The 15569-nt window shown below is 41.8% G+C and overlaps 1 protein-coding gene across 1 annotated transcript in view; it reads left to right on the forward strand.

The window, feature by feature from the left end:
* The window catches only part of TTC13 (tetratricopeptide repeat domain 13), a 74304-nt gene extending 66024 nt beyond the window's left edge, over positions 1-8280 (forward strand). The window contains exons 21-23 of the mRNA XM_065400656.1: positions 299-377; positions 5287-5366; positions 8124-8280. Of these exons, the coding sequence (XP_065256728.1) occupies positions 299-377; positions 5287-5366; positions 8124-8247 (283 nt within the window). The 3' untranslated portion in view covers positions 8248-8280. The remainder of the gene's footprint in view (positions 1-298; positions 378-5286; positions 5367-8123) is intronic.
* Positions 8281-15569: the final 7289 nt, after the last annotated feature.

Consider the following 15569-nt stretch of genomic DNA (forward strand, 5'->3'; position numbering starts at 1 on the left):
TAGCCCTCAGGAGACTGAACCTTTATTGACCACTATGGTCTGAGGCTAATCAATATTAACTAATTAATCAATCAGTAAACAATCCATCAATAAGGCTACAGAACTACAGTTCCTCAGTACCTGAATCCCTGATTTTTAGGAAGGTGTCAGATGTCTGTTTTTATCTCTAATAAAAAAAAATATCTTGAAGTGCTTTTTTAATTTTTAACTGAGGAGTAAGAAGTTGAATTTGTATAATGTAAAATAATTCCAACTGAAAAATATTACGGAAAGAGACTTGTTGCTCTTTATTTTTTAGTGTGATAGCTTATTCGGTGATCATGGGAGCACTGATGGCAAGTGGGAAAGAAGTAGCAGGAAAAATACCAAAAGGAAAGGCAAGTTCTACATAAAAATACACTGGCTCAACCTAGATAACAGAAGTGATACTTCTAAGTATGGAGAAGCAGCTGAAGGAATAAGCAAGGACTCAGAGTGTGTGTATCAAGTGTTTGTCCATGCTTTACCATGGTGGCTTACAATTTTATAGTGTTTTTTAGGATTCATTGCTTTTTGTGTTTTTGTGGATTCTCAGATGATAACTGTGATATATAGTATATTTCAGCATCTATGGTTAGCCCTGAGGCTGTAGCTGTTCCCCTCCGATGTGGACCTTTCATAGTAATCCATGCCTTTTATAACCTTGAGGCCAGATCCCAGTGGTGACCTCCTACTTGTGGTTCCCCTTGAAGAAGTCTCTGAAGATTCAGCTTGAGCAGAATGCAAATCTTATCTCTGGAGTGCAGTGGGCTCTTATGGGCATGCAATAGTAGTGTTTCCTCTTTGCTTTCAGATGAAGTTCAATGTGGTTGCAATTTACAGAGTTCTGAAACACATTTATATGAAAGAGCATCTCACCCCATCTTCTGCCACAGGAGTTATGTATGATCTGCTGAATTACCTTTGCTGTTGGTTCTGGAATTTAAAGTGAAGTTCTGGTCTGAAAAGTGACTATGTAAAAATGATACCACCTCACTCATCAGATATGTTCCTTTTGTATAGTTAGTCATAGCTGCTGACTTTACTGACAAAAATAAGCTGCTTCTTTGAGAAGTATCTCTAGGGGGCCACACTTCAGGTGCACATGCACCTCTCGAGACTGGGACCTCAATCTGGTTCTCAATTACAGTAGAACCTTAGAGTTACGAACACGTCAGAAATGGAGGTTGTTCGTAACTCTGAACAAAACCTTATGGTTGTTCTTTCAAAAGTTTACAACTGAACATTTACTTAATACAGCTTTGAAACTTTACTATGCAGAAGAAAAATGCTGCTTTTAACCATCTTAATTTAAATGAAACAAGCACAGAAAGTTTCCTTACCTTGTCAAATCTTTTTTTTAACTTTCCCTTTTTTTTAGTAGTTTACATTTAACACAGTACTGTACTTGCTTTTGGGGGGGGGGGGGGGAGTGTCTCTGCTGCTGCCTGATTGCATACTTCTGGTTTCAAATGAGGTGTGTGGTTGACTGGTCAGTTCACAACCCTGAGATTCTGTTGTACCTTATGAAACATCCATTTGAACCTATGGCAGCCTGTTCTCTGTTCCATTTATCTATGAAGATGGCCTTTTTAGTAGCCATCATGTTGGCCTGTAGAGTTGGGGAGAGTGGTGTCTTGATGGCAGATCCTCCCTTTACAGTATTCTTCAAGGATAAGGTTTCTTTACATACACATCCTAAATTCTTACCTAAGGTTCTCTTGGAGGTTCCTTCTTTGCCAATCTGTTCATTTTACCAGTGTTTTTCCCAAAGCCACATAACTCTCTGCAGGGGCCTCTTTTAATACCCTGGGTGTTAGAAAGTCTGTGGCCTCCTACTTGGATAGGACAAAGCAATTTTGAAGGTTACCCAGGCTGTTCATCTTCACGAATAGATCCAAGGGATCCACAATTTCCTCTCAAACACTATCGGGATGGATATCTGGATGTATCACTTGTTATGAGACCGCAGGCTTTCATCCTCTTCGAAGGATGATAGCACATTCTACCAGGTCACAAGCAACATCCACTGCTTTGCTTAAGAACATACTAGTGTCTGAGATGTGTAGGGCTGCTGCCTGGGTTTTTGGACGTACATTTTTGAAGCTCTACTCTTTAATCCATGCCATCAGATCCAATGCAGCTCTGACTGCTGCAGTACTAGCTTCAGTTCTGGACTCAGTTCCAAAGCTCGCTCCTCCCTTTGGAAAAACTGCTCAGAAGTCACCTGAAGTGGAGCACTCAGGGACACTACTCGAAGGAGAGGAAGAGGTTACTCATCTTGTGCTGTAACTGCAATTTTTTGAGATATATTTCTCTATAAGTGCTCGACTACCTGCCCTTCCTTCACCTCTGCTTTGGATTGTTCTATGTGGACACGTTTGTCTGGAGAAGGAACTGAGGGTGGTTTGCTCGCGCATCCCTACATTGCCTCGGTGTCCAGCACGAGGAGGCTTTTAGGGCGTGTGTGCAGGCTGAAGGGGCACTGCTAGTGTATGAATCTCTCATCAAGGACTCGAGAGGTGCATGTGCAATGGAAGTTGAGCACCCAGAGGGGGACACAACTTGGACAAACTGCAGTTACTGCACAAGGTGAGTAACCTCTCTTTTTACTGTTAACACTGCAGAACCAATTCAGCTAAGGGAGAATGAGCTGGATTCTATTCCTCCTTTGAAACCATTGAAGAAAATTATATTATACAGGTGTAACTGATAACCAAGTTTGGCTTGCAATACCTTTTACTGGTGATGAGGCATGAAAAAGGAAGTACAGAACCTAGCTTCTCTGTTACTATTGATGAGTTTAGAGGGCTGATAGCAAGAAAAAATTGAGCTCATTCAATATTGAAAATTGACAATAAGCAGAGAACAAATAAGAATGGCCATGCTGTGTCAGATCAGTGGTCAATCTAGCCCAGTATCCTGTCTTCTTACTGTGGCCAGTGCCAGATGCTTCAGAGGGAGTGAACAGAACAGGGCAATTTTGAGCAATCCATATCTTTTCATCCAGTCCCAGCTTTTTGCAGTTTGCAGTTTCGGGACATCTGGAGCAAGGGGTTGCATCCCTGACCATCTTTTGAACCCCCAATTATACTTGTGGCCTTCATAATGTGCCATGGCAACGAGTTCCACAGGTTGATTTTGCGTTGTGTGAAGAAGTACATCCTTATGTTGTTTTAAACCTACTGCCTATTAATTTCACTGGGTGACCCCTAATTCTTGTGTTTATGTGAATGGGTAAATAACACTTTCTCCACACCACTCATGTTTTTATAGACCTGTCATATCCCCTCTTAGTCGTCTCTTTCCCAAGCTGAAAGGTCCCAGTCTTTTTAATCTCTCCTCATATGGAAGCTGTTCCATACCCCTTCTCTGTACTTTTTCCAATTCTAATATATCCTTTTTGAGATGGGTGAACAGAATTGCACACAGTATTCAAGGTGTGGGCGTACCGTGGGTTTATATATTGGCATTATGATATTTTCTGTTATCTGTCAGTTTCCTAATGGTTCATAACATTGTTAGCTTTTTTGATTGCTGCCTCACATTGAGCAGATGTTGTCAGAAAATTATCCATAATGACTCCAAGATCTCTTTCTGGAGTGGTAACAGCTAAATTAGACCCCATCATTTTGTATGTATAGTTGGGATTAGGTTTTCAAGTGTACATTTCTTTACACTTATCAATGCTGAATTTCATCTGCCATTTTGTCACCCAATCACCCAGTTTACTGAGATCCCTTTGTAACTTTCGCAGTCAGCTTTGGACTTAACTATCTCAAGTCACTTTGTATTGTCTTTAGATTTTGCCACCTCACTGCTCATCCCCTTTTCTAGATCATTTATGAATATATTGAACAGGTAGGTTCCCAGTACAGATTCTTGGGGGACCTTGCTATTTACCTATCTCCACTGTGAAAACGGACCATTTATTCTTTGTTTCCTATCTTTTACTTATCCATGAGAGGACCCTCCCTCTTATCCCTGACTGCTTAGTTTGCTAAAGAGCCTTTGGTGAGGGACCTTGTCAAAGGCTTTCTAATAATCCAAGTACACTGTATCAGCTGGATCACCCTTGTCCACATGCTTGACACCCTCAAAGAATTCTAATGGAACCTCACTGCCACTTCTAGTCACTTCAAAGTGAAATGCACTTTGAACTTTCCATGTCCAGCAGCAAGTCTTTCTCAGTGGAGGGCCAATTACTAATCTGTTCTCTTCAGCAATCCACCAGAGCATGAATTTGGTAAGCTTCAGGGCAGAGTGCAAAATGTATTTTTCTGACTAGTTTTTTGATTGACCTTTATGAGACGAAATAGGGCAGTGGTGGACAACCTGCGGCCCATGGGCCGCACGCAACCTATCCGGGTAATCCGCTGGTGGGCCGCGAGACAGTTTGTTTACATTGACCGTCCACAGGCACAGCTACTCGCAGCTTCCAGTGGCTGCGGTTCGCCGTTGCTGGCCAATGGGAGCTGCGGGAAGCAGCATGGGCCACAGGGACATGCTGGCCGCCACTTCCTTCAGCTCCCATTGGCCGGGAATGGAGAACCGCGGTCACTGGGAGCTGTGGGCGGCCGTGCCTGCGGATGGTCAATGTAAACAAACGGTCTTGCGGCCTGCCAGCGGATTACCCTGATGGGCTGCGTGCGGCCCACAGGTTGCCCACCACTGAAATAGGGTATTGCACTTTGACTGGCCTTTATTGATGTGAAGCTGCCCAGGTATCTTGGCTGTGTTTAGTAGTATACATGTCAAAATTACAAAAAAAAAAACCCCACCCTTAAATCATAGTTGTTACTAATGCTAAACTGGAGTTCAGAAATATGTAATGGGAAGAATTAGATTAATGTAAAATGCTAGAAAAGCCCAATATTATCCCAGATTTCTGGCATTACTGAATTTTTTCAGTAGGCCATCAACTAATACTACAGAACAAACATCCAGCCTTCCAATTTGTATTTATTAATGGGGAATATAATCTATTGTTTTAAAACCACCCTTGATTTTATAATTTTATGGCATTTAATCACTAGTGTCCATTAATTCTGATTAAGACATAAGATATGCTAGATTCCACTGCAAAAGGATGAAAACGTTGGTGACAACCCAGGTACTTATCTAATTCCACGGGTTTAGTTTTTCTTAATAGATTCGGAAAGGCATTGTGCCTTCTCATGGATGTGCTAACAATAAATTAGCATTTTTCAAAATGCCATATTTTCTTACTCCTTTGTAATTATTTGTTGATGATATGTTTTGTTTCAGTTGGTTGATTTTGAAGCCATGACAGCACCTGGTTCTGAGGCCTTTAGCAAAATAGCCAGAAGCTGGATGAATCTCCAAAGGTAAACGTTTTGTCAAAGAAAAAAATTCAAAACTATTATATGCAGACTTAAACAAAATGTATATGTGTATGTAAAACAAATATGACCTGTGATAGTCCTTAGTAAAGCATAAATGTTAAGATGATCATGCTTCCTGTGAGCCAGTTTATTGTACTACAGCCTGTCATGATAAAATTCCCTGTAGTGCAGAGGGCATGCACAAGGCTATATGTACCAATGAAAATCCACTTAATGCCTATGCTACAGGTTAATGTGGTACATATAGCCTTGCATAGACCCTCTGTACTGCGGTGAATTTCACCATTGGTCCCCAGCAGGATACTAGAATTCCGTCTGTGTTAAATTGTTTAAACTGTAACTTAATACAGATTTTTTAAAAAAATTGCCACCAACTAAATACCTTATAGCACCTGCGCATAGTAAAATTAGTGACTTTCAATATTAAGTTTAAATAATAAGTCATGGGCCTGCCCAGCAGTCTAGGAGTAGTACAGCAACTCCTCACTTAACGTTGTAGTTATGTTCCTGAAAAATGCGACTTAACATCATTTCACTTAAAGCAAATCCAATTTCCCCATAAGAATGAATGTAAATGGGGGGGAGGCTAGATTCCAGGGAAATTTCTTTTTGCCGTACAGTACAGTACTATAGTTGGGAGGTGCCCCCGCCTTACCCCACACAGGCACAGCCCACTGGCACTGGAGACAATGAAGCAGGCAAGGAGGCTGAAGTTGCTGTAGGCTGGGAGAAGCACGTTGTGCAGCAGCAGCGGTAGCTTCCCCCACTCTGCAAGCACCAGGGGTGGGGGGGCTCAACCCTAGGCCCGCCCACTCCACCCCTTCCCTCAAACCCCCCCCTTTACTCCGCACGCCGCGTCCTCGCTCCTCCTTCTTCCCTCCCCTGCCTCCTGCCTGCGGCAATCAGCTGGCTTGCGGCGTTCAGGAGGCAGGGGGGAGGAGCGAGGACACAGCACGCAGGCTCCCCCTCCCTTCCCTGCCTCCTGAATGCCGCAAGCCAGCTGATTGCCACGGGCAGGAGGGAGGGGGGAGACGCTCTGCGTCCTCACTCCTCCCCCCTCCCTCCTGCCCTTGGCAATCAGCTGGCTTGCGACGTTCAGGGGGCAGGAGGGAGAGGGAAGGAATGAGGACTCAGCGCTCAGCCTCCCCCCTCCCTCCCCTGCCTCCTGCCCATGGCAATCAGCTAGTTTGCGGCATTCAGGAGGCAGGGCGGGGGGGGGGGGCCTGCACGCCGAGTCCTCGCTCCTCCCCCCTCTCTCCTGAACACTGCAAGCCAGCAGATTGCCATGGGCAGGAGGTGGGGGAAGGCACTGATCCGTGGGGTCTGCCGGCGGTTGGGTGGTGGGGGAGCATAGGGGAGCTGATGGGGGGCTGCCAGCTGTGGACAAAGCAGGCAGCCAAACGACATTATAGCGAAGCATTGCACGACTTTAAATGGAGCATGTTCTGTAATTGAGCAGGGACTTAAGATCGAAACAACGTTAAGCGAGAGGGAGTTACTGTACAAGGTGTTGAAGCACACAGGGATAAGGATTTGGGTTTGGTAGCACCAGGGGGAAAAGTGAGTCACTATTGATCCATCCTACTTTGGCTAATTCACGTGGCGCTGGCGGGATCCACATCTAGCTCATTTCCCGGAGGTTCTCAGCAATACCAGGCCTCTGAGGGCATTTATGGAGGAGAAATTAAAAGGGGTTAAAAATGTGAATGTTTTTAGTGCAGAATGAAATCTAGTATTTTAAAACTACCCTTTTGTTACATAAATATATTCTAGTGTGTGTGTATATCCAGACATATTTACAATGGAGTACACACGTTCATTCCTTGTAAACGGGTGCTCACATCACAAACTTGACACTAATTGTCCCCTTTGTGGTCATTCTCAGTACAAAAGCAAAATTTTGAATGGGCTGGAGACTGAAATAGGTTCCTAAACATTCCTAAAGGTGATCCCTCTAGGTCAGGATTTAGGCACTTTGTGGGGTAGCTTAAGGAAATCCTGCACTGCTGCTCTGTGCTCTACCTCTTCTGTTGATAGTTTAACTTAATTATCTATGGTTGTCAGTCTGCTAACTTTCACTAGAACTATATTCTATTTAAATGAAGGAAAGCATAAACATTCAGGTACATTAATTTGAATCTGAGACCAACTGCACTTTCAGATAATAAATTTACTTGTAAATCAAACAAATTAAATTTCCTTATATGAAGGAAAGGAACACATTAAATATACTACACTGATGCAACATTGAAGCAGACCATTTTTTTAAATTGAATCCACACAAACTTTGACGTTATCATCTTAATACTCATGATGTGCAAACTGTAAATGTTCATTTTGCAATTTTTACTCTCACAGTTTTCATTAATGTATTAAAACAAGTGTTGACACCACCTTCACTATGAAGAGTACTGAAATGATGTATCTGAATGAAATCAACTTCTCCCAATTTGTGGTTAGCAGTTTGGAGTGGTTATTTTACAAAATGAATAATGGTTGTTAGAGAAGTAAATCTTAGTTCATCCTAATTATTGCCATCCCAGAAGGCTCCTTTATATAGTGATTGCCTCATTCTCCATGCTGAGGCTACTTGCTGAGGTGTGAGTCATGGTGAGCAAAAGATTTGAGCAACAAACTCCTGACCAAGATTGGGCTCTAAATCAGGACAGACTGAAACTTTGTCCTTGAAGTAAATTTTTAAATTCTATCGCAGTTTGTTAATTTTGTTCTCTTTTTCAGTATTTCTCCTTCTTACAAGAGTCTCCCATCAGTATCAGAGACTTTTCCAACATTAAGAACAATGACTGAGGTGCTAAATGCAGATTCTTCTCGTTGTCTTAAAAAAACTATAGTTGCTGTATAATTTATATAAATAAAGGGCCAAGACCTCTTGTTTTGTAAATTATTTTTGAAAAGGAAAAATTATGAAGAAACTGGGTCCTTTGTTACTTTTGATACAATTTTTGATAAATGTAATGTTTGAACCATTTTCTTTACCTTAGGGCTCTCAACAAACGGGAAAATCTTTGGATGAATGTTTCCGTGCATAATTTAATGCCACTGCCTTCCTAATAGCAAATTTATTTCAGTGACCAAACCTAAGGGTGATATGATATAATTGAATGGGAACTATTTCGAACCTGCTGCAGATATGGATTTTGTTCTTAAAGAATGTTTTCCTTAATGCACTTTGAAAATCCCATATCTCCTCTGTCTTTCAGTCATATGTCTTCAGGTTCTTCAAAACAAAAAATTTAACTGTGAAAACTTTATGAACCATACTATGTGTGTAATGCATAAATACACACTTTACATAATGTTGTCCTATGAAGAAGTGTTTCAAACACCTGTTTGACAAATAATGTCAGGAACACTTGTAAAGAAATTGTTTTCAGGTAAACAAACTTTGGAAATAAAAATAAACAAATGATATGCTTAAAATGAGCCTTTTCTGGTGAGCAAATGACAGACTTACACTGATGGGCGTTGTTACTTGCAAGTGAGGCTGGCATGCTGCTGTTGGGTTTCTTGATGTGGAGGGCACCAATAGGTTGTGATTGTACTGGGAGAGCCACCTGGAATGCTGCTTAGGCTGGTTTGTCAGATGGTGGTAGGGAGGGACACATCCTGCAGAAACTCAGAGCTAGTAGGGTAGCCCATCAGGCTGGCCAGGCTCAACTCAGGCAGTGAGGGTGACACCACAGACTGTATTTCATAGAAAGAGGTGGATTTTCTTTTAGGCAGCAACAGAAGTGACCACCATGATTTGCAAGGAGTCCCAGTACATTGTGGCTTATCTTCAGAATCAGGGGGACCTATGTAACCTATGCAGATTCTGTCTCCTGAGTGATCTTGGCAGCTTTTGTGGAGTTGGTGGCTTCAGCCACAAAATCTCCAGTAGACTAGGGTGGGTTAGATGGTTTATTTCCTCAATGTGGCCATTTTCTCAGTTACTTAATCTGGGCTAGTTTTTGGTCTTTAATGTTGTCCTGCACCTCAAAAACAGTAAACAAAAGAAAAAAAAACACTTCTGTTTCTAGGATCATGACTTTCAGAAGTCTTTTTTTACAATATCACTTTACAAAATTCACTTTGTTGTCACAAGCACTTTGTGGGCACAGTATTCCCTCTGCTAGTCTCCATTAATTATGTTCTTTGTTTTATGTACTCTGAATTTTCCAGAGCTCAGGGTTATGTGGGCAACTGCAAGGCTGTGCCCTAATCAGAGAGTGTGAAAAATATCTGAGGGAGCAACTTCTTTGCAAGGGGTGTAAAATTGACATACCTGCAGCCGTTTGGAGCTTGAATGTGACAGATGCAGAGAGGTCATTTAGCAGCAGAGGGCAGGCAATCCCCAACACCCTGATTATCAGACACTGCCCAGAAGAAAATAGCTACACATCTTTATGTAACCCTTCCTCCTCCAGGCAGTGAGTGCTGCAGCTCCCTGATGAACTCTAACAACTCAAGATACACACAGCTTCCCCTCTCTAACACCCTACTGCCACAAGAGGTGGCTTTTTGAATGTTTGAGGATGTACATGAGGAATAAATAATGTCCCCCTAAAGAAAGTGGCAAAGAACTGAGAATGCCCATGTCTGTGACTGAAAGGAGGGGCCTCTGAGAATAGAATTGGCGGTGCAGTGGAGTTAAGGTAGGGAGGGGAGTTTAAAAAATGCACCTCTGAAGAGGAGTTAAGTATTAAAAAACAATACTGTGCTGTCACCAGTAGACTATATTACAGAGTGACTGCCATCACTCCATACTTAAGATTGCATGTGAGTTTCCATTATAAGCTCAGTGTTCCCCTGTCCCTAAAATTCAGTCACACTGCTCTCAAATCAGTAGATCTGGGGCTGTGACAGAATCTTTCAACAAAGTTTGAAGTTACCTGAACAGGAGGGTTTCCTAATTTGACATCCTAAAGATAGTGTATGGGAGAGTTTAGTTTTCTAAAAAAAAGTCACTATAGCAAAGAACAGAAAACGAGAGAAATAAAAACTTAGTTTATGGGTCTCCCCAAGCAGATCTAGAGCAGAGGTTCTCAACCAGGGGTATGTGTACTCCTGGGGGTACCAGAGGTCTTCCAGGGGGTATTCAACTCATCTAGATCAGTGTTTCTCAACCTGGGGGTTGTGACACTCGGGGGTCACGGGATGGGTTTAGGGGGTCGCAAGTACAAGGCCAGCATTAGGGGTGGCAAGCATGGCAATTGCCCGGGGCACCATACCACAAGGGGCCCTGTGAAGCTACGTTACATGCTTCTGCTCTGGGAGGTGGGGCTTGGGCTTCAGACAAGGCTCACAAGTGAAAAACAGGCTCAAATATCACACTGAAATGTAAGTACAATATTTATATTCCAATTGATGTATTTTATAATTATATGGTAAAAATGAGAAAGGAAGCAATTTTTCAGTAATAGTGTGCTGTGACACTTTTTGGTATTTTTATGTCTGATTTTGTAAGCAAGTAGTACTTAAATGAGGTGAAACTTGGGGTACACAAGACCAAGACAAATCCGATTCCTGAAAGGGATACAGTAGTCTGGAAAGATTGAGAACCACTGATCTAGAGACTACATTAAAATTTTTGTGGATTTACAACCCAATTTCAGTAGTTAACTAGGATCATTGCCACCTTAAAAAAGAACATCACTTGATAGCTGGAGACCTAAACTTTCACTTGTATAAAAAGCATCTCTTGCCCATTTCTTTGGGGGGGAAGAGACCTCAATGTAATCTCAAAAAATGGGTGTGGTTGGAGCCCCTGTTCTCTTTGAACATTATAGTTCATAGTGCACACCAAAGCTACATGAGAAGGGTAGTGAAAACATCCATCTCCTTCCACTTATCTCTTACTCCTCCCATACATTACTGAAACAAATCCTACTTTGTTCCACATTAGCTACCCCCCAGTGTAATCCAAGTGAGGTTCAAATACTTTTTTTCCATTGTGCATTTGTAACTCCCACTTAATGCTAATGGAGCTGCAAGTGCAGCAAGAGTGGCTCTTTGGAGAGAAGAGATAATTTAAGATAGGATTAGATTTTAAAGATGATTGAATCTTGGTACATTATTGGTATACATGCACTCACCAGACAACCTGTTTAATATCTGTTGGGTGACTAGATCCAGACAGTGCTTGAAGACCTCATATGCAAGCAGACCCAGGGCTGCAAGAATAGTCGGTCACATTTGACTGGAAAATGCTGTGACTTCCCCCAGTCAAGAGTTATACCAGTAACAGTGGTTCAGCAGGAAGTATACAGATTATTCCTTTCACCTCCCTTCCCCAATTATTTTTGTTTTTCCTCCTGCAATGTTGCAGAAGTGGACAGACCTTGCCCAAAGGTCAGAAAAGCAGACAGTTATGAGCAGGTTTTCCGTAGACCCATGCTCTCTACCCACTCCTGTCTATGTGCAACAGGAACCTTTCTGAGTTGGATATTCAAAGAGCAGAGTTCACTTGAGGGAGCTTATTTCTATAAAACAATTTTTGGGACCAATAAGTGTGACTTTAGGGTACTGAACTTCAGCATCCTAAACTCTAGAATCCCCCAGGAAGTCTAGAATAATGGACAAATATTTCATGGAAATTCAGTGTATGGTATATTTACTAGGGAGTATTTGTCCAACTCACAAAATTGTCACAGCATTTGGGATGATTGGCATTACTTGCTCAAGAGAGGGAAGTGCGAGACTAGAACAGCAGCAGAAGTTAGTGAAGACCTAGGTCCATTGGCAAAGCTTGTATTACCGGAATATTTGCACACAGCCTTCCTGCACTGTCTGGCTCTAACTAGTACTAATGATCATTCTCTTCAAAGTCTTATGATCAAAAGGGAGTACGTTTAAAAGCCTAAAATAAGTGTGATGTTCCCCATAAGAGAGATGGGAGCTGTTACAGTAATTTGCTGCCAAATTGTGGTGTGGGGGTCTTATCTTGTTCACCCTCCTGTTTGGACATCTTTTTTACCTCCCTTCCTATAAGTAAGTACTACCCATTTCTATTGGACCTTCTATCTAAGGATCTCAAACAATAATAAATTAAATAGAATATCCCTGTGATAAAAGTAATTATCTTTAGCCTGGTGGAAAAACTGAGGTACAGCAGCTTTGAAGCTGTCAGGAGTAGAGCTCAGATCTCTGGGCTGGCTTTATTATAGCCATAAGATATCTTTCCTTCCAGATTGTAAGTTTTCCTGTGATTGTATCATTTAGGCAGAAGGGGGAAACGTACTAGGGCAGGCTGGCTGGCAAGTTACCTTTGTGCTTTCTCTTATGCTGTCCCTCATGCCTGGGAGGAACTCCCCATAAAACATCTGCAAAGCTACCTCAGTATCCTTCAAATCCCTCTTCAAAACCCTTCTCTGTTTTGATGCTTACAAAAAGCTTGACAACTTGGTTGCTGGTGGACTGACCAATACTGTCTTAACATTTCCTTATATTCACATGGCCGTCTTTCTGTGTCCATCAGTTGTCGCTTGTCTAAGCACTTTGGGGGCAGGGACTAAGTATCAATCTGTCTTTTTATTCTGTGTTTGTACAGTGCCTACCATAATGGGATCCTGGTCCTTGACTAGGGCTGCTAGGTGCTATGATGATAATAAAATCAAAGGGAAACGTTTTTTGAGGTGGGAGGGGGCAGGAACATTTCCCTGGCCTCCTCCACAAACAAATCCCTGCTGTTGATATTTTTATCTACCATTCTTTCTTCCACTCTTCTGACTTTGTCTACCCCTTCTTTCAAAATAAAGGCATCTAGAAGAAAAATTATAGTAATTGAAAATGAATAGATAGGTGTGGTGTGTCAACTTGCTTCTCTGGGTGTGATATACAGAGGCTGATTAATGAAGAGTGAGCTTTAGTCAAATGCTTCCAAACTAGTTTAACAAACATAATGATTGGGCTAATGCAGTGGTTCCCAAACTTTAACAACCCGTGAACCCCTTTCACTAAAATATCAAGTCTCGTGAACCCCCTCCTAAAAATGAACATTTCCATGGATTTTCTCCCTTACCTCAGCATAAATTATAAAAGCATTGATCTTGGACATATAAAAATTGTTTTTATGACATGCTTATTACACACTATTAATTATTATTTATCATTACAGTATTTTTATTGTTATGAAAATGGCAACACTCTTCCAAGATCTCACTTCTGTAGCTTGTATCACTTTTGATTAAGCCTATTATAAGACAAGGCTCCTATCAGAGGTGCCAGTAGAAAAAAGGGGTGAGGGAGCAAAGCCCCCATGCACCACAGGGACTGGGGGGGCACTGCCAGAAAAGTGGGGGGCCCAGGGAGGCCACCGGAAAGAAAGGGCAGGGACCCACAGGGAGGCGTGCTGATGTGGGGGCATCATGTGACCCTCATCACCCCCCATACTGGCGCCTATGTTTCATCAAGGAGTATCAGATGTGAAACAGCATGAAGGTATTTAAGAAGCCAGCTCAGAGAGTTCCTCCTACACAAGCATTCAGGTCTTGAGCAGTCCACGTAAACAATGCACGTTACAACAAAGCTTAAACTTATTCTTCATAATAATTTAAAAACAACAGTAGCAGCCTATTTAATTTTAAAAACAGCAAAAAAAAATCCACCTCCCTTTCTATTTCGTAAAAGGAGCCTTGAAGTTTAAATCTCCTCAGCGTGATAGATATGCTTGCTTAGCTCTTGGATGTCCCCAAGGGTCCGGGCTGCTGGCCCGTGCTGCCCGGGGTCCTTATGGACAGTTCTGTCCGCCATTAGGGAATTTTTTCGTGAGAACCCCCTGTAACATTTTGTGAACCCCAGTTTGGGAACCACTGGGCTAATGGAAGATGAATGGAAGAAGCCTATTATATGGTAAGAAGTTAACCTCCATCCTTTCCCCCATCAGTCCAGACACAGTGGGTTTTGTGGCAATACTATTTTCAGCTCAGAGATTGGTATATTTGGATATGACAGCCCAAACCCTTGCAGCATCAGAGAATCATCAGCCTGTAATCTTCAACCATATGCATGAACCCATATGGACACTGATTAGAATTAATGTGTTTACCTTGCAATCAGTACCTATAGTAGAGAGAGCTCTAGTGATGAGAGTTTCTGTCGTGGCAGCTAGTCCCTCTTTAATTTTTAATGAAACAGAATTCTCCTTCTGCACTTCTTTTAACCCTTTATGCTTTATGCTATTGGAAATATTCCTCTTGTACCACACCAACCAGAGCAAAAGTTTTATTTATTGTATGTGTTCGTAGAAAAATCATTCAATCATGCATTGCTCTGGGTACTTTCACAATAATAGAAATACTATCCACTACTTCTATATATTTATGCAAGAAAATATAATTATTCTAACACTGCCCAGTTGGTCAAGCTACTGAACTTTCACTTATCTTTAAAAAAAAAAAAAATCCAAACACTACTACTGAGCCTGTTTTAATATGTTGGGGGTAACCAACTCCACACAGCATAACTCAATTAGTAAGAGTTGCTAAATCTCTCTACTGTTGGGGGGACAAAGTGAGAAGGGTAAACTGATTAGGAGGCAGGAGATCTGGATTCTATTTCTTGCTCTGTCACGGACCTGCTGGGTGACCCTAGGCAAGTAATTGCCCCATGCCTCAGTTTCCCCCTCAGTAATTACCTCCTTTGGAAAGCACTGGGTATTAATAATTACTGTGGAAAAAGCACTAGCAGTAAGAATACCTGATTCAGGATGACACCTCCTCTATGAGTCATTGGGCTTCCTCCAATATGTTTCTTGTACTGAATAAAATAATACTGAAATAGAAAGAATCATGAAAATCACCAAGCCAGCAGTACATATGAGACATGCTCAGAAGTGCCTGACTAAAACCACACTATACAAGTCACCGTAGATGAGATAAAAAAGAAGTTAGCTAGCCACATAGCCCTGAACACACTTCCAAAATGAAATGTGGAAAACTAATGTAAGGTCCCACCAAATAGAAAAGCAGACCATAAATGTGAGGAAAGAGACAGCACAGGGTAAATTCTAAGGGTGGGGGGTGACCAGTGTGCCAGAGAAGTAAAAAAAGAAACACAGCATATACTCCAAAATACAAAGGATGTGCAAGAAACATTTCCTCAGATTATCAGAAATGGTCAAATTTACTAGTAACAAATTATGAGTGAAAAACTGCATAAAAGAAAGGAAAGAGACATGCCACTGAA

Source organism: Emys orbicularis, chromosome 3 (genome assembly GCF_028017835.1).
Source record: "Emys orbicularis isolate rEmyOrb1 chromosome 3, rEmyOrb1.hap1, whole genome shotgun sequence".
Lineage (NCBI taxonomy): Eukaryota > Metazoa > Chordata > Testudines > Emydidae > Emys > Emys orbicularis.